Source organism: Ictidomys tridecemlineatus, chromosome 5 (assembly GCF_052094955.1).
Source record: "Ictidomys tridecemlineatus isolate mIctTri1 chromosome 5, mIctTri1.hap1, whole genome shotgun sequence".
NCBI classification, from domain to species: Eukaryota; Metazoa; Chordata; class Mammalia; order Rodentia; family Sciuridae; genus Ictidomys; species Ictidomys tridecemlineatus.
In genome coordinates, this window is record NC_135481.1 from 122,898,283 (window position 1) to 122,920,669 (window position 22,387).

Sequence of the window (22,387 nt, forward strand, 5' to 3'; positions counted from 1 at the left end):
TCATTTATATTAACTATGTGTTTTCCACTTTCATCATAAATTTCTGTGTAAGGCAAAGGAGAATGTGTTAGTGGGGGGAATGTATTTTTATTAACCTCTTGTCCTCGAGGAGGATAACATAAGCTACATACGGTGGTCCTTATTGTTGGCACAGCAATTGTTTTTCTGTAGCTAGATGTTGTACAGGTTGAGGCTTTAGGATGGGGTTGGGGGGGTAGTGTAAATTGTTAACCATGGGATAAGTATTTCTTGTTGCTTAGGCTTGGGGAATAACACTATTGTTTGTATCCTGAGAGATACTGAAATGCACCTCATGACATGTCTCCATCGTATCCTTAGTCTCATTCTGGGAATTTTCCTGCAATCTCAGGCAATATGTACTTTTATTATTGATTGATATATGTCCTGTTATCCATATCATGAGTATCATAAACAAAACACTTAACCTTCCTGATGGTTTTGGTTTCCAGATGGTGCAGCCTTGCTGCAGCATCCCCCACCTTGTGACCTTGTCCGACATCGGATGTAGGACCGCCTTCACTAAAAAACCAAGTCTGGAAGGTGTCAAGGGGCAGAGCTGCCCTGATGGCAGGCAGTTCTAAGTGAGCTCGTGGTGGGATGGATATGTGCTACAGGCAGGAGGAACAGTGATGAGCTAAAGCCTGGGCATAACTGGAAGTTTGTCACACTGTGGTGATTTTCCTGGGCAAGGCTCTCGACAGGTGACCAGGTGATGTGTCAGTGTGCTGCCATGCCAGTTTGAGATACCTCATTTTAAGGGTCTTAAATGGGGGCAGGGTGTTTACATCTGGTGTGATTGGTAAGTTTGTGTCTGGTGTTTCTGATGATTTGATTATGCCCAGGTGTCCATGTGCTTCTGATTTAATTTGATATGGTTTCCAGGTGATCATGTTTTATTGGTATAAATAAGTTAAAATCTGTGCTTTATGATTGTGCTGGGCAGATGGCAGTGTAGAAACAAGGTTTAGTCATTCCACCTTGGCACTTGTACTCAGAAATGGAGAAACTCATGGCAAACCGTTGTATATGATACAGGGCAACTCAGAGGTAGGCACAGCCTGGAACTGCTGATCTATATCAGGCAGTAACTCGGAGCAGGACCCAGCCTGCGCCAGCGGCCCTCCACCCCACTTCCTGGAGCCAGGCTGGACCATTTCGGCTGCTCTACGGGGGTAACATCTGGCCCACCCCTGTTTTGTCCAGCTATATCAGGACACTGCCACCCGAGACTCAGATTTAGTAAGGACGAGGATAAATCCCAATGCAGAGTTGAAGAAAGGACACAAAGACAGGCAGCAAGCAGCACGTTACTGCAAAAGTAACCAAGTGGGGAATTCTACCAGGAGAAGGGCCGTGAGCCGGACGGAGGGCCTGACTTCCGCTGGTGCGCTTTGCCTTCCTTCGCTCTCCGTCCCCTCCCCGCTCTCCAGGACCGTGCCCGCACATCGATTTAGTCTACCGGACGCCCGCAGGTGTCCACGAGTACGCAACTGCACCTGACTGCGCCCCGGGCCAACGTCCAGGGCCACTTTGCTCGGCCAGGAAGCTCACATACGGGGGACCTTCTGGGATGGGTCTGGGCGAGGCCCACCTCGCCCGCACTGGGCGCCGTGCCAAACGGCCCCCGGGTCCTGCCTGAGGCCTCCTTCACTGCTTACCCTTCAAGGCCCCGCCGAGGCGTCCTTTCTTCACGAAACCTTCCCCGACCTCCTCTTTGTCCCTCTCCCCAAAATAGGTGTGCGGAGGCCTGAGCCCAGCAGCCAGGGGCAAAGTCCCTGCGCGCTTGCGGTCCAGCTCCCGAGGGCCGAACCTCAAGGCCGCCCGCCCTGCACTCAGGGGCCTCGCGCCAGACCCGCGGGCAGCGGCTCCCGACACACCGCACGCGGCCGGGCATGGCGGGCAGCACGAGGCCGAGGGCGCGGCCCCACTCTCCCGCCGCGCGCTCTGATTGGAGGGCTGCGGGTGGGCGGGGCTTCCGGAACGCCGGCGGCGCTGCGCGGGGAGTTCCTGCCTCTGGCTGTTCCCGCGCTCGGCAGGCGGTTGAGGAGGCGCGACGCCAGCTTCCACTATGCTGCGCAAACTCACGGTCGACCAGATCAACGACTGGTTCACCATCGGCAAGGCCGTGACCAATGTGGAGCTGCTGGGCTCGCCCCCCGCCCTCCCAGCCGAGGCGGGCAGGGATGAGGCTCAGCGCAAGGACGTGGCCCCCAGCGCTGGCCCCTCGGCCCCGGCCCCGGCCCCAGCCCCGGCTCCGGCTCCAGCTCCAGCCCCGACCCCGGCCCCTCTGGTCGGGGCCCTCGGGAGGTAGGGCGCGGGGAGCGGGGCAGGCCGCTAAGCCCTCAGGAGCTGCCTGCGCACAGACAGCGCCTCCAGAGCGTTGCCGGCGTTTCTGCTTTACCGACGGGCTCTGCCCTCAGAACCTGCAGTGGGTTTCCAGAAACGTCGCGAAGTGCCCGTGTGTCCCCCTTCCCAGCGCCCACGTGACTGCACGTGCACCGGCATCTGCTGCGGTTGGGGAACCCGCCCGACACTTCGCGGTCACCTGGGGTCCGTGGCGTACATTAGGGGTCGCGCTTGGTGCCTTGCGCTCTGTGGCCTGCGACTAGCCTCTGACGACGGGTGCGCTGCCGTCGGGGGGGGGGCAGTTTTATTGCCTAGAAATCGGCGCTGCCTGGGTTCCTCCCCCCCTCTGCCCTGCGCGCTCGTCTTTTTTTCTGCTTCCCTGGTTTCCTTTGCAGAACGCCCTTCGGTGGCCAGCAGCCATGTGCCCCCTTTCGCCCTGCCTCCTTTCACTTAGCCTCCTGCCGATTGACCTTCCTGCCTGCTCTCGGCCTGGTGGCTTTCCCCTTTTTAGCACTGATGGGTCCTCCATGGGATGTACCACATTCACCTGCTGAAGATTGGCTGCTTCCAAGTTTGAGCAGTTGGTAAAGATTCTATGTAGGTTTTTCTGTGGACAAGTTCATTTGGGTAAATACCAGGGGTTTGTGAATGCTGGATCTTCGTTCAGTTTTGTTAACCCTCCTCTCAGGATTCTTTGGCTTAAGAGCTGCTGTAAGTTATTCGCTTCACGTGAAATTTGTTGGAAACAAGGCAGGAGGATAGTCTCTTTGATTCAGAGGAGACCTAGATCTGGTGTCTTTAATAAAAACAGCCTGAGAAGTCCCCCTAGCTGAGTGCGGGGAATCTCCGTTACTCTGCTGCACCCCGAGTTTAGCACCTTTGAAGTTGGGAGTGGTTTTTTTTTTTGGATAAAGTTATTCTTGTTAACAGGTTACATCTGATTTGATGGTTAGGCCCAGACTATGGGTCAAGTTCTTGTGTGTTGCTTCAAGCCTTTTGTAGGGTCCTTTCAAATGCAATCTTGGGATCTTTGGTAATTGTTTTCTTAGAGCCATGGCAGGGACAAAGTGACCCCTTGTGCAGCTTAGAAGTGGTTGCTGTTTGTACTCTCTTTTCTTGAATGACTGTGGTGAATGATCCTTCTCTGCTCAAAAAACTGGTGAAACTAATTGCTTGAAGTAACTCAATTAAATTATTAAGTTATTTTTGACTTTGTCAGAAACTAAAAATATATATTTAAATGTCATTTTAACTATTAAGGACCATTTTTAAAAATTTACAGTTCTTGGGACTGAGGGTATAGCTCAGTGGTAGATCCTGGCAAATGAAGCCCCGGGGTTTCAATCCCAAGGACTGTAGAATAAATAAATAATCCAGTTCTTCATGGACTAAAATGTTTATAAAAATAAATCAAAATGAATTTTCAGAGCAATAAAATGGGAAGACAAAAGCCCCATTTTATTCTATTAAATTTAATGTGTAAAATTAATTTATAAAATGGTCATAAATGTTTTAACTTTTGTACTTAGTCCTCGACAAACAACATCTTTCTCAGTAGTGCTAGCTGAGATGATATTCCTCTGTAAGTGCCTTTCTGGGCTTTAAACATATATATCCAATGCCAGAGTTTCTATCATGTAGTAGACACTCAACTAAATGCAGCTACATTAGTTAATCATCATAACAATTGTTTGGCATTATCATTAATCACCTATTATGATTTTATAGAGGAAGAAATAGACTTGGGTAGCAGAGTAACTTGCCCAACTTCATGTAGCAAATGGTCATAATGGGTAGAATGACCCCCAAAGATGTATGCTAGACCCTCTGAATATGTAATGTTACATGGCAAAAGGGAGATTACTTAGATTACCTGAATGAGCACAATATAATCACATGAGCACTTAGGGCTGGGGACATAGCTCAGTTGGTAGAGTACCTCCCTCACTTGCACAAGGCCTTGGGTTCAATCCCCAGCAATACACACACACACACACACACACACAACAACAACAACCAAATAAACAAAAAACACATGAGCCCTTAAAAGCAGAGAATTTTCTGTGACTGAAGTTAGAGGTTTGAAAGATTTGAAACATGGCCAGATTCTTTTTTTATGAAAACCATTTCCAGTAAGGAATTGAGTACCTTAGTCCTACAGTTGCATGGAACTGATTTTGACTGACAACCTGAGTGAGCTGTCAGTAGGGAAGGCAGTCTTGCAAACCCTTGATTTTGGCCTACGAGACCCTAAGCAGAGGGCCCAGGTGAATTTGACTGGACTTGTGAGGTCAGTCTCTGTTTTCTTTTTTATACCTTTATTTTGTTTATTTAGTTTTTTTATGTGGTGCTGAGGATCGAAACCAGTGCCTCACGTGTGCTAGGCAAGTGCTTTATCGCTGAGCACACCCAGCCCAGTCTCTGTTGTTTTAAACTGCTAAACTTGGGATCCTTTGTTGGAGCACCATTGCAGTTAGGAAACCAACACAGTGGTAGGGCTGGGTTGCAGATTTTGGGTGAGTTGACTCAGGAAGCCTGGTCCATAGTGTGGTTCAAATGTTAGTTGAACTATGTCTTTCCAGTAAAGGAGAGTTCTGGCTGCAATTTGGGCTTCAGTTAGAAAATATTTGACATGGGAAGGTGGCTTTCACAAGCTGGGGCTGTCCCACAGTACTGTGTGTGGGCTAGTCACTTAGTGGTTGTTTGCAGCAAGTGACTGGCGTCCTGTCTGTGAGAATGTTGGTAAATCAGTATAATGAGTAGTGGCCACCAGCATTGAAATAGTGAACCTGACTGTATCTCAGGTAGTTCAGAGAACTGCTCTGTGAGGGATATGTGTGGGTGGTGAAGAAAGGGCTACAGTTTATTTTCAGTGGGTAAAACATTGCTTGCTTTCCTGCCATGGGAGGTTGGCGTGCTGGGCTCACAGGGCTTGGTGCAGTGTGTGTGAGGATGAGTAGTTTGCAAATCATGCTTCCCTCAGCCACGGGGCTCCCCCTTTCTTCTTTGTGTGGTGCTGGAGCTTACTTGTTTTGATTGTGGATTATGCCCTGTTGTCCTTACTTTCCTTGGCTTATGAGAAAGGAAACCCTGGAGGCTGTGCAGGGCATTTTGAGCATTCTTCTCCAGGGCTGTTGGTCTGTCTGCCCTCAGCTGTGGCTCTTATGCCCAGTGCTGCTTTGTGCCTTCTGAGTTGGAACCTCCTCTGTCTTCAAGGCTTACATTAACTCCTAGTCCATGACATTCTTGAATAATTCTCACTGTTGTGCCTTTGACTCAACATCTTAAAATTGTGCTCTGACCCAGAGGCTTCCCTGAAGAGAGCTTCCACCCAGATTACTTCCGCATTTTTCCTCTGAATGCCTGCTGTGTTGGACATTGTACCAGGTTGCAGTCCTTCCCACAAATAGAAGTCTCACTCTTTGAGGGAGTCAAACATCAGAGAAGTTGAGAAACTGACCTCGACCAGTCTGCATACATTGTAGAATACATATCTTTGACTCCAAAGTATATTGCTTTTTTTCTTTTTGCCTTATTGCCTTTTGGTATTTTGGCCTCACACAGATGTTAATGTGTCCCTCTGTTAACTTCCAAGAATTCCTGTGTTCTATTTACTCACTGTTGTACTTTGGATCTTAAAAATCTCCCAGAGGCCCATGTGTTAAAGGCTGGGTTCCTAAGGTGGTGCTTTAGAGGTGGTGGAATCTTTGAGAAGTGGAGCCTATTGGAAGGTCCTCAGGTCATTGGGGGCATGCCCTTGCATGGGGTAATGGGATTCCAATCCCTCCCTCTCCATTTCTTTTTTTGCTTCTTGGTCATGAGGTGAGTGGTTTTGCTCTGCCATGTGCTACTGTCATGATATGATGCCAAGATGGGGCCGATTGATCATGAACTCAAACCTGCAAAACAATGAGTCAAAATAAACCTTTTCTTTTTATAAGTTAATTACCCCAAGTATTTTGTTATAGCATTGGATAGCTGACTAACAACACCACAAAGTCCATGTTTTTTATATCAAAAACAGATATTTTGACTAACAGATGGTTTATTAGGTAAACAATATTCCCTATTGATTAAAAAAACACTGGAGTATCCTGTGTGTATTATGTGCAGCTAGAGTATATTGAAAGGGAGGTAAAAGATGAGGCCAGAGAGGTAACAGAGATTATGTGTTGTCTCTTAAATCATAGTGAGGACTTTGTTGCTTCATCTGTGGGAGCTGGGAGCCACTGGAGGAGACTTGGCGTTTTGAGTGGAGCTGTACTATGGTTTGACTTATGGCTGCACCAGGATCACTGCTGCATGATTTAAGTGGGTAGAAATAAGATCAGGAAGGAGTCTGTGGATATTATCTGTGATGGCTAATTTGTGTGTCACCATGGCAGAGTCACAGTGTCTTGACAAATGGTCAAACACTGCTCTGGATTTCAGTGAAGATGTGTTTTGGATTAACATTTGAATTGGTGGACTTTGAGTAAAGCAGATTACGCTACATGATCTTAGTGGGCCTTCTCCAATTTTTTGAAGTCCTGCATACATCAAAGACTGGCTTCACTTCAGCAAGAAGAAATTCTGTCATCACATGAACTGGTACATGAGATGTGAGCTGCAGCTCTTCCTGGATCTCCAGTCTGCCCAACAGATTTTGGACTTGCACCTCTATGATGGTGTGAGCTAATTCCTTAAAAGTAAATCTCTCTGTACAGATGTCCTGTTCTGGTTCTCTGGAGGACACTGACTAGTACATCATTCAGGCAAGACATAGGATGGTGGACTGGACCAGAAAGGTAGTCAGGGGTGGTAAGCATGGTTGAACTGGGGATATGCTCTTAAGATAGAGGTGAGAACCTTGTAGCTGGGCCAGATACAGGATGTGAGTGGGGAAGTGTTGTAGGTGGCAAGAAGATTTCTGGCTGAGCAACTGGAAGGTGTTGCTAACAATGAGGAGGGCAAAACTGCAGGAGGATCTGCACTATATGGGGGTGGGGGCTATACCAGAAGTTTGACTTTGAAATGCCTGTTGGCAGTTAATGCAGACAGTCTATGTTGAGTCAAGTATGATTGGAATTAAGACATCTGAGGGTTAGGGCTTTGGGCTTAGTAGGGTGAGACCACTCAGACTGCGGGTGCTAGATCCTGGTGGGTGGGTGTAGAGTGAGAAGAGGTCCACAGCCCATGCCATGGTGCTTGGTGTTCAGAGGTTGTGATGGAATGAGCAAAGAAGACTGGGCAGGAGCTAAGGGGAGGGTCAGGAAAACCAGGGAGTGAGACCTCCCAGGAGACAGTAGCTTGCTTTACATCCTGAGTGTGAATCTTTTTGTACTGTATGGGAGTTATAATATGGGTTGTTTCCCTGCAGAAGAACTTATTTAAGACAAATTGTCACTAAATCTCTACCACTTAGTGCAGTCCCTATCACATAGTATTAGTGCAGATATTTGTTTGAATGAGTGAGCTGCATTAGTAGGTCCTAGGTACTGGGTGCTTACAGTATGCCAGGAGAGTTGCATTGTGCCTTGATCTTTGGCTGTATGTGTGAGTAAGCTACTGTAAACTAGGGGATTCTGACGATTGTGCTGTACTTATTTCCAGAATTACAGTGCAGCTCACTGTTTCCATACCATCAACCTAGGCCAAACCATGGTCATCTCTTGCTTGGATTATTATAAAAGCCAACCATTTCTGGCTTTCTGGTTTTGCATCCTTGCTTACTAATGATCTGTCTAGCACTTACAAGAATTCTTGGCATTAGGTCCATGTGGAATGATCACACTATCAGTCTTTGAGTACCTGTGTGACTCTGGTGGGGAGACTGCCTTGCCCAGTGTTGCTTAATTGGTACCTGTGTCATCTGCTGCTCTCTTTCCTGCACTAGGGCTATACTTGCATTTTTCTCTCTGTCTTGAAGATTCCAACTCTATTCCCACCACTCAGCTTGTGCATTTTCTCTTCCTTCTGTGTCGATTGTCCTCCCTCTTTATTTTTCCTGTTTTTTTTTTTCCCCCATGACAGGCTCCTAGCATAATTGGGGCCCTGTTCAAATATCTGCTCTTCAGAGAAATTTCATATGACTCCCATATTCTTTAATTCCTCCACCTTCTTTTCCAATCTTAGCCTGTTTCACCTTTCTTCCTCTAAGTACTTATCATATGCCAAATGCTTGTTTGTGATAGCCAAAAACTAGTTCTGCCAGTCATCTTTGCATTTGTGTGATTATGACTTGGTCCCCTCCCCTACCCAGGGAGACCAGAAAGATTCTGACTTGTAGATTTGGATGGTTAGAGAGTGTTGTCATTTACTAAGATGGACAGGGCTTTTTTTTATATTTATATTTATTTTTTTATATTTTTTTAGTTGTAGTTGGACATAATACCTTTACTTTATTTTTTAATTTTTATGTGGTGCTGAGGATCCAACCCAGGGCCTCACATGTGCTAGGCAAGTGCTGTACACTGAGCCACAACCCCCCCTCTGGACAGTGCTACTTGATGAAGTGTTTGAAGAGCTGTACTTTTACTGTGTGTGTCCTGGGCATTGTCTTAATGGTGTATGTTTTGGCTGATTTCTCCCTTGATTTTTGTTCTTTTGGAAAAGAAACCTTTATGATTGGTGGTTTTGAGCATGTTGATTTTCATTTTGTTTTAATTTTGAGACAGGGCCTTGTCAAGTTGCTGAAGCTGGCCTCGAGCTTGCTATCCTCCTACCTCAGCCTCCCAAGTTGCTAGGATTATAGGCCTGTGTTACCTTGCCTTGTGATAATTATGTTGACTTTGAGGAGATGTTGAGTAAGCAACTGTTATTTTACATTTGGATCACAGAAGGTAGGTTTGGGCAGGGCAGGTGAGATAGAGTGGGTGTGCTTCCCTTCTGTTAGTTAGTTAGCTCTTGCTGGGTGAGCCACTTAATCCCTCTGAGGCAGCTTGCTCCTCTCTCAGGTGAGAATAATATCACTCACTGATTTACAAGGGTAGGATTGAATGGGAAGGCACACATGTTCCTGGTATGTAGAGGACTTACTTTAACATTATTCCATGGGTTGAGCTGGTCAGGAGTGCTGTGGTTGGAGTCTGTTGTGTTGAGTCCTGTGTAGAGCTCTTTCCCGTGAATGTCTTTACTTACTTCTCATTGTTCCCTAGCTAAATGCTTCTGTGACTTCTCACACCACCTTCTCTTGATAAAATATACCTGCAGAGTTCCCAGTCATCCTCACCCTTTATTGTCCTTTGTATTTTTTAATATTTACTTTTTTTAGTTATAGGTGAACACAATGTATTTATTTTACTTTATGTGGTGCTGAGGATCGAATCCAGTGCCTCACACATGCTAGGTGAGCACTCTACTTCTGAGCCACAACCCCAGCCCTGTCCTTTGTATTTTTGACCCTAATTCCTTTGCCAGCTTTAGGTATTATAAATAGTCGGTGAATAAAAACCTTGATCTATTAGTATTCAGGAAATTATTTGTGTTAAAATTTCTATTTTATTTGTTGATTTTTCCAGAAACAACTCTATAGTTTTAAATTTCATAAGCTAAGACTTTCTTAAGAAGCACTGTTATTAGGTTATTGCCAATTATAAAATGAGAGAAACTCAAAACAGAGTGTATTATTCTATTCTCTTCTAAAATCTGGTTGTAAGATGGATTTTGGGTGACAGATGGCCTGGCATGAATTCTCATCCTGGAATGACACAGCTTCGGTCATGATGGTATATACCTGTAATCCCAGCTGCTCAAGAGGCTGAGGCAGGAGGTTCAAGTTTAAGGCCAGCCTGGGCAGCTCAGTGAGATCCTGCCTCAAAATAAAAAATGCAAAGGGTGTGGAGTCGAGTATCCCACACTGGTAGAGGTCAATCCCCAGTACCTCAAGGTGGGGAGGAAAGAAATGGTAAGGGTTTTAATATTCTAGGTTTTTTATTTTTTATTTTTAGTTATCAGTGGACCTTTACTTTGTTTATATGCAGTGCTGAGAATCAAACTCAGTGCCTTACGTGCTAGGCAGGTGCTCTACCATTGAGCCACAACCCAGCCCCAGGATTCCAGTTCTTTAACAAAAGAATAAATTTGACTAATGCATCACTTTCTACTTTAATTAAATTATTAAAATGTAAAATTTTTATATATTAAGTAATTTGCTATTTTATTTTTTTTTGAAGAGAGAGAATTTTTCTTAATATTTATTTTTTTAGTTTTTTGGCAGACACAACATCTTTGTATGTGGTGCTGAGGATCCAACCCTGGCTGCTCGCATGCCAGGCGAGCACGCTGCTGCTTGAGCCACATCCCCAGCCCTAATTTGCTATTTTAAATGAGTATACATTGTCAAGATTGAAAGTTTTTCTGAAGTAGGATAAAAAATCCATTTATTTTTACTGATACACTGTAGAGATGTTTTTAATACTTTCCTTTAATGTTAAGATAGAAAATAAGTAATTAAAAATGAATCTGAGTCAGGATAAAGCACTACTTTGTTTGTAAACTGCAGGTTATTTCCTCCCTCAATGCCCCCTTCCCCTGTCCCCAGCCGAGTATGAGATCACATCATGGGATATTTACATCATTCCACTGTTATATTGTATAGATAGAATTCACAGTAATCATTTATTTTATACGTAGCCTATTTTAGAATAAAAATCAAGGCTAACTAAGTTTCACACAGGATATATAAAAATCCATACTAAATTGCCTTGGTTCCTGTGAGATGTGTTTGAAGGATAAGAAAACACTTTAAACATTTTAAAAAAATATTTAGGAAATAATTTAGTTAGAAGCATACTGTTCAGTGAGAACATTACATGTTTAGAGTGGTTAAAAAAGAACAATTTAAAACGGGATACTCATCCATGGGAATTTTAACTTCTGACCTCATGACAAAGAAAACTGAAGTCACATCACTTTTGTTTAATGTTAGGAGTATTGGTTCTTGGATGGCTTGGTTATAGGAACCTTAACTTGGTGGGTAGTAGTACGGTAGGTTCCATATTCTGTAGGAGCATGCTGGGAACCTGTTCTTGCTGTTCCTGTCTACGTAACTTGAGATGGTGGGTATTTCATCTTTTTCTGGACTCTTGGAGCTTTCACCTGGGAGTGTTGAGTCGGGGGGACAGCCTATGTCCCAGGAGTGCTGTGGGCCCTCATGCTGAGTCCCTTTGTCAGGACTACTGAGGAAGTCTTTCAGAACTTGCTTGAAGATGTAGACTATTTCCCATGGCAGCACATCATTTTCTGCTAGAACTTCTCGAAATCTAGGGGGAATGCGGGAATGAATATCCAATTCAGACAATTTTTTTTTTGTCACGTCCCTGCAACTCCAAGTATAGCTTACATAATGTGATCGATACTAGTTACCCACCTTTTGAGTAATCTGTACGTAGCTCTAAAGTTATGCTTCTAGTAAAGAAATTTTGATTCTAATTGAATTTCCTACCAGTGAGATATCCACAGATATTTTTATCCAGCTTATCTCTAGGGATTTTGGTATGTGGGTATTTGGTATGCATGATTAAAGAATTTATGCCTTAGGTTACAGTTTCCAGTCTAAATATGTGAGGAGCTTAGACCTGGGTGTAGCAAATATCAGAAGAGAACATAGTATATTTACCTGCTGAGAATAGTTCCAGTTTGGCAAGGATGAACTTGTGAACAAAGAACTTCGAGTTGTCTTTGCTCTGCATCTGGGATGGTTGTATGGGGACTCTGGTAGTTTCTAAGCCAGTTATAATCCACACCTGTTTTTTTCACTTTTTGCTCATTTTCAATCTCTTGTATGAATCTTTCTCGCTCCTTTAGATGCCATTTTAATTCCCGAAGCAGAGTCTTTGTCACTATATCTGAGTCAGCATAGTGTGTAGGTTTGTAGGAACTGTTTTTTGGCCATTTCATCCAACCAAAGAGTGGCATTTTTAACCTGTGGAAATAGTCTCACTTGTTTATGTTTATACAGTTTTATAGTTCTGATCAGCAAATATTTGTTTGTTTATTTGAACAGTAAAACTGTCAAAAAAGTGCATAAGTTTTTCAGTGGCTAGATATGCAGGTCAAAATAAGATTAGAACATGGATTAAAGTCTTCAAATTTCTAACTAGGTCAGTGCCAAAAATCAAGCTTTGAAAATACTTTTATGTAGCTAAGCAGAAGTTAAATGCATAAAGTCAGAGATAATCTACAAACTGAATAATATCTGAAAGTAACACTTGCTATTAAAAGTTCTTCAGAGGCTTTAAAATACCAATGCATTGGAAAGGGCTGTCAAAGACATACTTTTGGTCTATGCTTTATACAGAAAAAGCTTAAAGCTTACCTGCCAAGTTGATGGATCTGATGTGGGGATGCTGCCACAGTGTACTCAAATTGAAGATGAAGCTGTGTCTCATTCAGGCATATCTCGTTCTCCTGGATTTTCCTCTGTAGAATGAGCCTGCTGATTTGCCCCGTGAAACTGTATTTGAAATAAATAACTTTCTGTGTTAGGAATGAGGTTGTGATGTCTTCTTTTGGAGAGACTGCTCATTAATTCACCTTGTAAGTAAGCTAGAAGAAATGACAAAAATAACTTACTATTTAATTTTCACAAATTATATAATGGCCTGCCTTTTGAATGCACCTCATTCTATTTGAAAAAGATGCCGGCAGCTATGGATACTGGTCCCAAATGCATTCCGACATGTCTTTGGTAGTGACGAAGAACATCGTCTGAAGCACCACAGATGCGCTCCTAGCTGGAGTGAAGACTGTCGCATGATGTGATGCTTTGCTGTGCATAGCTGTAGGTCACAGTTTAGTGCTGTATTTTTATGCCTGTAGAGCTCTAAAAATAACCATGTTGCTTTTATTCTTCAGCTTAACTTTCAGGCTATTTAGAAGCCAGGTCACTGTCCCCTCTAATGAAAGCAGGAAAAAATGGATCAGATTTGACTATCTGCAAAATACACACTCTGAGAAGTTTTGTTGTAATTGAACAAAATAGGTAAAGCATGCTGATATCAGTCATGTGAAATATTTAGCAAATGTTATGTTCAATATTACTTTTCTTGCAGAATAGTTAGATTTGTATACTAAAGCAAGTTTAAATGCTAGAGGACATTATAAACACTTAAATAGGTAACTTTAACATTCATTTGATAATCTCTGGATATAACATCATAAGGCAATAATCGGTTGTTAGGAAAAAAAGAAATAGATTTAAGAACATTTAGTTTAAAGTGAGATCTTATAGTTCCTCATAGAAAGCATTTTGATGTTTTATCTTAGAGCTGCCGATGAAGCATGGGTTAGGTGAGTATTGGTAGACAGTGCTTTTTATTGTGCTGATTTTCTATTCAGTATTCATCTTGGGGAAGAGTAGATAGAGAAGAAAGGTCTCTGGCTCTTTGTTAGCAACTACACAGTGATTTTTCCTTTTATAATTTTTGGTTTTTTTTCTGTTGCTTTTGTTTCCAATGAGCTGTGAAAAACAGACACTGTTCACATCAGACCTCCGTGTGTGTGATCAAGGGTGTGTGGGATGGTCCTGAGAAGCTGGATGTCAGGATCCATTACCCTCACTAGCAGGCTTCACCTTGTGCTGCATGCAGCACTCTGAGAAGGGAAGAATGAAGTTTATCGTGATAGAAACATCCTGCCTGATTTTATACTCAAATTGCAATGACTCTTCTTCCTTTGAATTGCCTTCTTGTTACTGCTTTAAAATGTCTTTCTTCTGAAATGGTGATGGAAAATATAACATAGTATATTGAATATGGACAGAAACCAGGTTTCCATTTGAGGCTCTATGCAGCCTTGTTATCCCTTCCCACCTGGCTCTTTCCTTGCTACCATCCCAGTGCCAGGCCTGACTGTCCCACACTTTTGCTTGCTTTTGATCCCTCAGCTCTAATTACACTGACTCTTCTTAAATGCTTATTCTTTCTCAACTATGTAGCCATACCATAATTCTTTTTCAGGGGCCAGTTTGAATACCAAATTCCAATTTAAAAAAAAATTTTTGACAGTACAGCGGATTGAACAAACGCAGAGGTGCTCTACCACTGAGCCATGCCCCTGACCTTTTATTTTTTTTATTTCAAAACGGGGTCTAAGTTGCTGAAATTGACTTATGATCACCTTCCTCAGACTCCCAAGTTGCTGGGAGTATAGACATGTGCCACCATGCCAGGCTCACAGTTCTTTTCTTATCACCTCAGCTCACAGGGAGTAACCTTCTTTTGAACTTACTCATATAAATCAGTTTTTGTATTGTTCCAAATTAATTTTTCTTTCTCCTGATGTTGTATTGAATTAGAGATCACATATCAATCTCTAGTGTTCCTCCTACTAATATGTAGATCAAGAACATGTGTGTTTGAAGATTGAAATAAGGAAGTACTTTTAGTGAATATTTTCTGTTTATAAGGGTAAAATCAGATTAACATTGGAATTTATTAAATATTTTATTAAGTTAAATGAGTTACTTCTAATGAATTATAACACTATTAGGATATTTTATGGGAAGACAGAGCTTGAACTTAAAAAAAAAAACAGCTTTTGGTTGTCACAGTTTTCTAGGCATATCTTGTTAAGCTAAATGGTATAAAATTTTTAAAGAGTCCAAGTAAAATAGGGCCATGTTATTCGTTGTGTGTGTATATGTAAAATTTCTAGAGGTATAAGGAATTATACAGAAAGGTAAGTCTGGAAAAATAAAATTAGGGAACCTTGCAAGGCAAACTCAGGAGCCAGGAACAGCTTTTTAGATGATATAATCAAAGTCATTGGATAAAGTATTCAATTGTTAGATTGCAAATAAAGAATTTTCATTATGGGGAGACTAAACTTCTGTTTTTTAATTCCTTTGCTATGGGATTAAAAGTTCTGGATTACTTTTTTTTTCCAAGTTAAAAATCATATTTCTGGGCTGAGAATATAGCTCAGTTGGTAGACTGCTTGCCTCACATGCACAAGGCCCTGGGTTCAATCCTCAGCACCATAAAAACAAAATATAACCCCACATTTTTATGAGGGATTGTTTTTATAAAAATACTTTAAACTACAAGTATAAGGAAATTCAACATAAAAAAATGCTGCATATGAAGCCTATAATTTATGTCGCAATCAATAATGAATGACTGAAAACTTTTCTCCGAGATCAGGAACAAGGCAAGGATGTCTACTTCTTTTTAAATTTTTTTATAGTTATAGATGGAAAGTATGCCTTTATTTTATTTGTTTATGTGGTGCTAAGGATTGAACCCAGTGCCTCACATGTGCCATGTAGGTGCTCTGCCACTGAGCTATAGCCCAACCTCTGCCACTTCTTCTATTCAGTACAGTACTGGAAATTCTAGCTAGATCATTTATGCAAGAAAAAGAATAGAGAAAGTTGTTAATACCAAGAAGGAGTCACTGTATCAAACTCAAAGTAGTCAGGAGGTTCTGTTAGAAGGGAGAGCCCTTGTGCACATGCCTACAGATAAGAACTGTAAAAGATTATCTGAAGGGCTCCTATGCATATAAGAGCTTTTGCCAAGGCTTTTCCAAATTTTAGCTTGCCACATGAGTCACAAGGACGGCTAGCCAGATGCACAAGAACACACACCTGAAATGAAACACTGTCTTCACTAATGAACTAAGTCACTTCCTATGATAAGTGCCTGTAGTCCATGTACTCTTTGTCACAAAATAACTTTCATGTATTCTTCTTTTCATCTTTAAAAACCCTTGTCTTGGGCTGGGGGTTTAGCTCAGTGGTTGAGTGTTTACCTAGCATTCGTGAGGCCCAGGATTTGATCCCCCGTGCCACCAAACCAAACCTAAATGAAAACAAAAACTTTGTTTTTCTTCACCTCCCTAAGTAGACCCATACTGTGTGTATTCATTTTTCATTTGCACTTGCTATGCTCATTTCAAATTGAAATCATTATCATTGGAAAATCTTTTGTTATTTATGTTGACAAAATGAAAGTCATTGAATAGTAAGGAGTAAAATTATCTCTCTACAGTTAATGTGATCTTACATGGAGAAAGCACTAAAGGATCCACACATACAAAAACCAGTGAGAACTAATAACAGGTAACAGGATACAAAGTTAACACACAAAAATCAGTTGTATTTGTATACACTAGAAATAAACATAAACAACACCAAAAAGCATAGAATACTTAGGAACCAAGAAAGCAAAAGACTCATCTGATGAAAAGTACAAAAGATTGCTTCAAGAAGGAACACAAGTGGAAATGCCCCATATTGATGGGTTGGGAGATCTAATATTGTTTAGATGTCAGTTCCACAGCTTTATTGCAATCTCTTATCAAAAAATCTTGTGATGTATTTTGCAGGAATAGGAACCCATCTTAAATTCATATGGGATCTTAAGTGACTTTAGATAGCTAAATCAGTCTTGAAAAAGAGTAAAACTGGAGGTACTCACATTTCCTAATTTCAAACCTTACTACAGAGATATAGTAAATAAAAAATTGTAGTGCTAGAATAAAGGCATACATTCCAATGGAGTAGATTAATGAAAGCCCAGAAATAAACCTTTGCATATATGGTGGAATTATTTTTGTAAGGATGCCAAGACCATTTAAGGTGAAAAGATAGTTTTATTTCCCAACAAATGAAGTTAAAAAAAAAACCACCTGGATATCCATAGGCAAAGAAGGAAATTGGATCCTTGCCTTTTGCCATATAAAAATTAACTAAAAATAGATGAAAGACCTAATGTGAGACCTAAAACTGAAACTCTTAAGACTTCATATCATTGGATTTGGCAGTGATTTCTTGCATATGACACTGAAAACCCAAAGAATAAACGAAAAATATTGGTAAGTTGGATTTCAGGAAAATTAACATTTGTACGTCAAGAGACCATTGGCAGAGTCAAAAAGCAGTTCCTGGAGTGGGAAAAAGTATCTGAGAGTCATCAGATTAATACACACACTGTCTAAGAACTCCTAAAACTCCATAGCAGCAGCAACAATAAGCTCAATTCAAAAATGGGCAGAGGAGAACTGGGGCCTGGGTTTCATCCCCAGCACTGCAAAAAAAAAAAAAAAAAAAAAAAAAAAAGCAAATGAAATTGAATGGATATTTCTCCAAAGATGATATATAAGCTCATGAGAAGATGCAGATTTTAACTACAATTAGATACTACTTCAAACTCATTAGGATGGCTGTTATCAAAAAGACAAGGAGGTAGAGAAACTGGAACCTTTGTGTGCTTTTCATGAGAATGTAAAATGGAACAGCCACTGTGGGAGACAGTATGGTGGTTCCTCAAAAAGTTTAAAATAGAATTAGCCATATGATCCAGTAATTCTGCGGCTGGGTTTAAATCCAAAAGAATAGAAGGGAGGGTCTCAAAGAGATGTTTTTACACTTATATTCGTCAGCAGCATCATTCAAGGAGCTAAGTGCAGAGGCAACCAGTGTCATGTCCATTGACAGTGAATGGTGTTTTAGTCATCATTTTCAGTGCTGTGGCTCAAAGACCTGAAAAGAACAATTTTAAAGGAAAAGTTTATTTGGGGCTCATGGTTTTAGAGGTCACAGTCCATAGATGGCTTACTGTGTTGCTCTGGGCCTGATGTGAGGCAGGACATCATGGTGGAAGGGTGTGAAGGAGGAAAGCAGCCCAGTACAAGACAGCTAGGAAGCAGAGAGAAGTAGCTCAGCTCCCCAGGGTCAAAATATAAACCCCAAGGTACATCCCCAAAGATCTACCTCTTCTAGCCACGCCCTAGCTTCCAGTTGGGATTAATGTAGTGATTAGGTTAAGGCTCACATAACCCAATCATTTCACCTCTAAATTTTCTTGCTTCGTCTGACATGAGCTTTTGGTGGATACCTCATCTCTAAACCATAGCATAGGTATGCAGAATGTGGTTTCTCCTTGCAGCGGAATACTGCAGCCTTAAAAAGGAAGGAAATTATGACCTGTGATAACATAGATATTTTGCTAGGTGAAATAAGCCAGTTGCGAAATAGTAATATGAGATTCCACTGAAATGAGATGACTAGTCAAAATCGTAGAAAGCAGAAGGGTCATGCCAACACTGTGGTAGAGGCAAATGGAGAGTTGCTGTGTAGTGGGTATGGTGTTTGGATTTGTAACATGGGAACAGTCATGGAGCTGGATGGTGGCCACAGTTACACATTATGAGAGTCCTTAACAGTCGAGTGGTACATTTTGGTGGATATACCACAACAGGAAAACTGAAAACTATAGTTAATGTTTGATAAGAAGCTAAGATATCAATTTTTTTCAGTATTATTTCCTTCTTAAGATGTTTTACTTGATACCAATATATTTACTTTTTGTCACATTGCTGTGGGGTTGTTATATATTCTTGATTTACAGGAGTTCATGGTGTGCTTCTTTGTAATGTGTGGCAAATGGGCATGTGACCACAGTTTTTGCCTTTTATGTTTCATAAAGGTATTTGTCATAAATTTTAAATTATAGCTTAGCTTACTCATACCTTCTTTTTGACTTTCTGTCTCCTGAAGCATAATCTATTCCAAATTATCAAATATAGAATATTGGTTTTATGGCCTTAAAAACGGAAGTACCTGGACATGTAGTTGGTTTGCACTTGATTTGAAATTGATGTGATGATAGGGGTTAGACTTTTTTGGTCCCCAAATTGGATAACCAATATGCAAAGCAAGTGATCATTGCTCCACCCAGGAGAATTTCCTGGTCTTCATATGCCAAGTAATTTTGACATATATTCTGGGCATTGTGAATATTATATTAAGGGTCTCTGGGTCTTGTGGAAATCCTGTGGGGAGTGCAGCTGACCCATTTGTGTTCAGGCTAAGGTCTCCAGCATCTGGCTGGTTTTCAGAGCCATTGCTGTGCAGCCTACCTCTTGTCCAGCACATGTGCCCCCTGGTGGTCATTCTGCCCTCAGCCTTGTTTGGAGTCTGATGGCTCTTAAGGGTCAGAGCATGAGCAGCTCAGTGCTGACCCCAGCACTCTACGAACAGCCTCGGGTTCATTTTCTAAGCCCTTTCCTTCCTGCAGCTGTAGCCAACATCATCCAACTGCACCTACACCCTGGGCCACACAGGGGGAAGGCTGAACAGGAGAGGGGCAGTAGGAACTGCCCATTCTCTGTTAGCACAGCTGTTCCATGGGAAGGGAGGCTTAGGTTTCTGCTGGCCCCGTGGTGCTGCTGTTGCTGTTGCCTTCCATGGTATTTATTGCTTGTGGGCCAGAATGAGAGAATGGAGAAAAGAGGCGAAATGGCAGTTGTGAACCCTTGGCAGCCCTTTTGCTGCCCCTTGAGGCAGAGCTGAAGGTTTCTCCTGGCCCTCCGCCTGGACAGTGCTCCTGTGTGGACCTTGCCCTGGAGTGAGTTCAGGTCAGGAACACCAGAAGAAACAAGGGACAAATACCTCTGGCTTGGTGGGGCTTTGCATCTTGGCCTTCTTCCCTCATCTGCCTGCTGCTGTTGGCTTGTCAGAGGCCCCAGATCATTGGGAAACGCTCTGTACAGGGTATTAGGTGCCAGCTTTAATTTTCCATGCTCTACTCTGTCACAAGTGTGGTTGGCCCTGCCTGTGCAGTCTTCCCAGGGTCCTGTTTCCATTGATCTTTGTGCCACCCTGGTTCATTGCTGCAACAGTCGGTGTTGATGGTGGGGGTCTGCTGTGCGCCTCTTCACATGTTCACCCTTAAAGCAGGAGTCAGATATTTATACCTCTCTGTGTGCTCAAGTCCCATCTTACTCAGAACAGCAGTCAATATCTTTCTAGTTACTCCCTGACCCTCCCCAGGTATCCCCAGTTCTCCCCTGTACCTTTCTGAGTATCACCTTCCTGTTGTCCTTTTTCAGGCTCTGTTGACCACATTGGGTATACTCTGGCCTCAGGGCTTCCCAGGATTCTTGGGGAGGAGAGCTTTCTCTGTGAGTAGCTGTATAACTGTCTTCTTCAGACTTTTGCTTCAATGTCATCTGTCACTGTGTTTAATGTTGCAGTCTTTCTTGCCCAATCTTTCCTTCTGGTTTTATTTCCCCCTATGCCCTTATCTAACCTTCTTTGGTTTTACTCATTTACTCCTTCCCCAGCTGGACTGTAAGTTTCAGGAGGGCAGTCTGTGCTGGTGACCGTTCCAAGCTTAGGTGCTCAGAAGAGTGCCAGGCACAAAGTCAGACTTCACTTACTTATTGAGTGAACTAGTGAACAAATATCAGGCAAACAGTAACCAAAAGAATGGTGCTATAATTATTAGCATTAGGCAAAAGAAAGCTCTAAAATGAATAGCATTTTATTAAAGTGTATCAGGGCTCTCCAGAGAAACAGGACTGATGAAATGGATGATTATGGTGAGAACTGGCTCCTGGGATTATGGAGACTTGAAGTCTGGTGATATCTTGGGGAACTAGGAAAGCCAGTGGTGTAGCTCAGTTAAAGTTTGAAGATATGAGAACTTGGGGTTGGGGGAGCTGCTAGTGTGTGTACTGGAGCCCAAAGTCCAGGTACTTCTGCGTCTGAGGGCAGAAGAAAATGGTGGTCCCACCTCAGGGGACAGAGATATTATACCCTTCCCTTCATTTTGCTCTGTTTGGGTAGGCCTCATGTGGATGATGACTTCTCACCCATGTTGGGGAGTGTCCGCTTAGTCTGTTGGTTCAAAAGCTGATCTCTTTCAGAAGTGCCTTCACAAGATGAAGCTGGATGTGGCTTAAGCAGTAGCGCGCTCGCCTGGCATGTGTGCGGCCTGGGTTCGATCCTCAGCATCACATACAAACAAAGATGTTGTGTCTGCCGAAAACTAAAAAATAAATATTAAAAAATTCTCTCTCTCTCTCTCTCTCTCTCTCTCTCTCAAAAAAAAAAAAAAAAAAAAGATGAAGCTGGAAATGGTATTTTACCAGCTATCTGGGCATCCCTTGGCCCAGTCATATTGAGTGAATCAGTAGCACTCATTCCCTGACAATAGTTGCCTTAAATTAGTCATTGGGAACAAAAACACAATACAATTTAGCATGCATATTGATAGCATGTTATGGATGTCACTGTACTTGCCATTTTTATGATACTTAATGTCCTGAGCATTTTTATCAACTAATGTGAACAGAGCTGTGGTAATCTTTAAACACCATGCACATTAAGGATGTGTTTTTCAGATTTTAATCATAATGAATATCATGAAAAGTGCTCTTCCTCCCTGGAGTTCTTCACACTCTGGCAGTTTTACTTTCTCAGCTGCATTCATAGCATCTTACATATTGGGTCTTATTCACCAGGATGGTAGTTGTGAGAGGGCGAGGATTTGTCTCTGTTCACTGCACTGTACCTGGTGTCTTGAGAGCACCTCACACATGCAGGTGCTCAGTTGGTGTTTGCTGAATGCATGTGAGTGTTTACAGGTGTGAGTATTTCACTCAGGGAAGTTTTGATTGTAGGAGCTGTGTGTTTAACATTTTAGGAGATACCACAGATTTCCCTTTAGCATAAATGGTCACATTCTACTTACCCAACCTCCCCCTAAATATTCTGAGGCTGTTTGCTCTTTTTGGCAACATTAGTGTGTGAAAAACAGGTTCTCATTGTTTGAATTTGCATCTGCCTGGTAGCAGTGAGTTTGAGTGTATCTTAGTTTGCTTCTTGGCTATTTGCATGTTCCCCTATAACTTAGTGTAAACTAAGGAGACAGGAACTCTGGCACACAGAGGTCTGGTGGTTTTGGGGAATAGTATCCAGGTTTTACTATTCTTTTCAGGTCACTCAGCCAGAGGAGCTCGGAAATGGAGTATATTAACAAATACAGACAACTTGAAGCACAAGAATTTGATATGTATAACAGCGACCAACCAACTTGTGGGCCAGGTAAACAGGCATCTTTAAATATATATATTTAAAGTATGATGTGTTAGTGTTCACACATTATGTTCTTAAAAGTTTAAAAAATATGGTGTTTTTGTTAAAATAAGAAATCACATTACTTGTTAATGTTTTGGGGCATGAGTATATGATAGATTATAGAATGCTCACTTTTTTCTTATAGTTCCTAAATTGTCTGTTTTTTGAATA

The 22,387-nt window shown here is 42.2% G+C and overlaps 2 protein-coding genes across 6 annotated transcripts in view; one reads left to right on the forward strand and one right to left on the reverse strand.

Moving 5' to 3' along the window:
* The first annotated feature begins 1,988 nt into the window (after positions 1 to 1,988).
* The window catches only part of Tdrd9 (tudor domain containing 9), a 96,503-nt gene continuing 76,104 nt past the window's right edge, over positions 1,989 to 22,387 (forward strand). For 4 of the 5 annotated variants that reach the window (XM_021732758.3, XM_021732759.3, XM_040275026.2 and 1 more), the window contains exons 1-2: positions 1,991 to 2,328; positions 22,077 to 22,183. In XM_021732758.3, the coding sequence (XP_021588433.1) occupies positions 2,090 to 2,328; positions 22,077 to 22,183 (346 nt within the window). In that variant the 5' untranslated portion in view covers positions 1,991 to 2,089. Of the gene's footprint in view, positions 2,329 to 22,076; positions 22,184 to 22,387 lie in introns of all 5 variants that reach the window. The other variant, XM_040275028.2, reaches the window with a different exon arrangement.
* Positions 10,693 to 13,135, reverse strand: Rd3l (RD3 like). The gene is made up of 4 exons (XM_021732762.3): positions 12,922 to 13,135; positions 12,665 to 12,802; positions 11,966 to 12,271; positions 10,693 to 11,609 (listed from the first exon to the last, which is right to left on the reverse strand). Exons 3-4 carry the CDS (start codon positions 12,262 to 12,264, stop codon positions 11,312 to 11,314), a joined length of 597 nt encoding a protein of 198 aa, XP_021588437.1. The 5' UTR covers positions 12,265 to 12,271; positions 12,665 to 12,802; positions 12,922 to 13,135; the 3' UTR covers positions 10,693 to 11,311.

Excerpts from the sequence above, each read along its gene's own strand:
- Rd3l (XM_021732762.3), bottom strand. The coding sequence starts at position 12,264 with ATGCCACTCTTTGGTTGGATGAAATGGCCAAAAAACAGTTCCTACAAA. Across the intron at positions 11,610-11,965 it reads ACTGGAACTATTCTCAGCAG|ATTTCGAGAAGTTCTAGCAG; the intron begins GTAAATATACTA and ends CATTCCCCCTAG.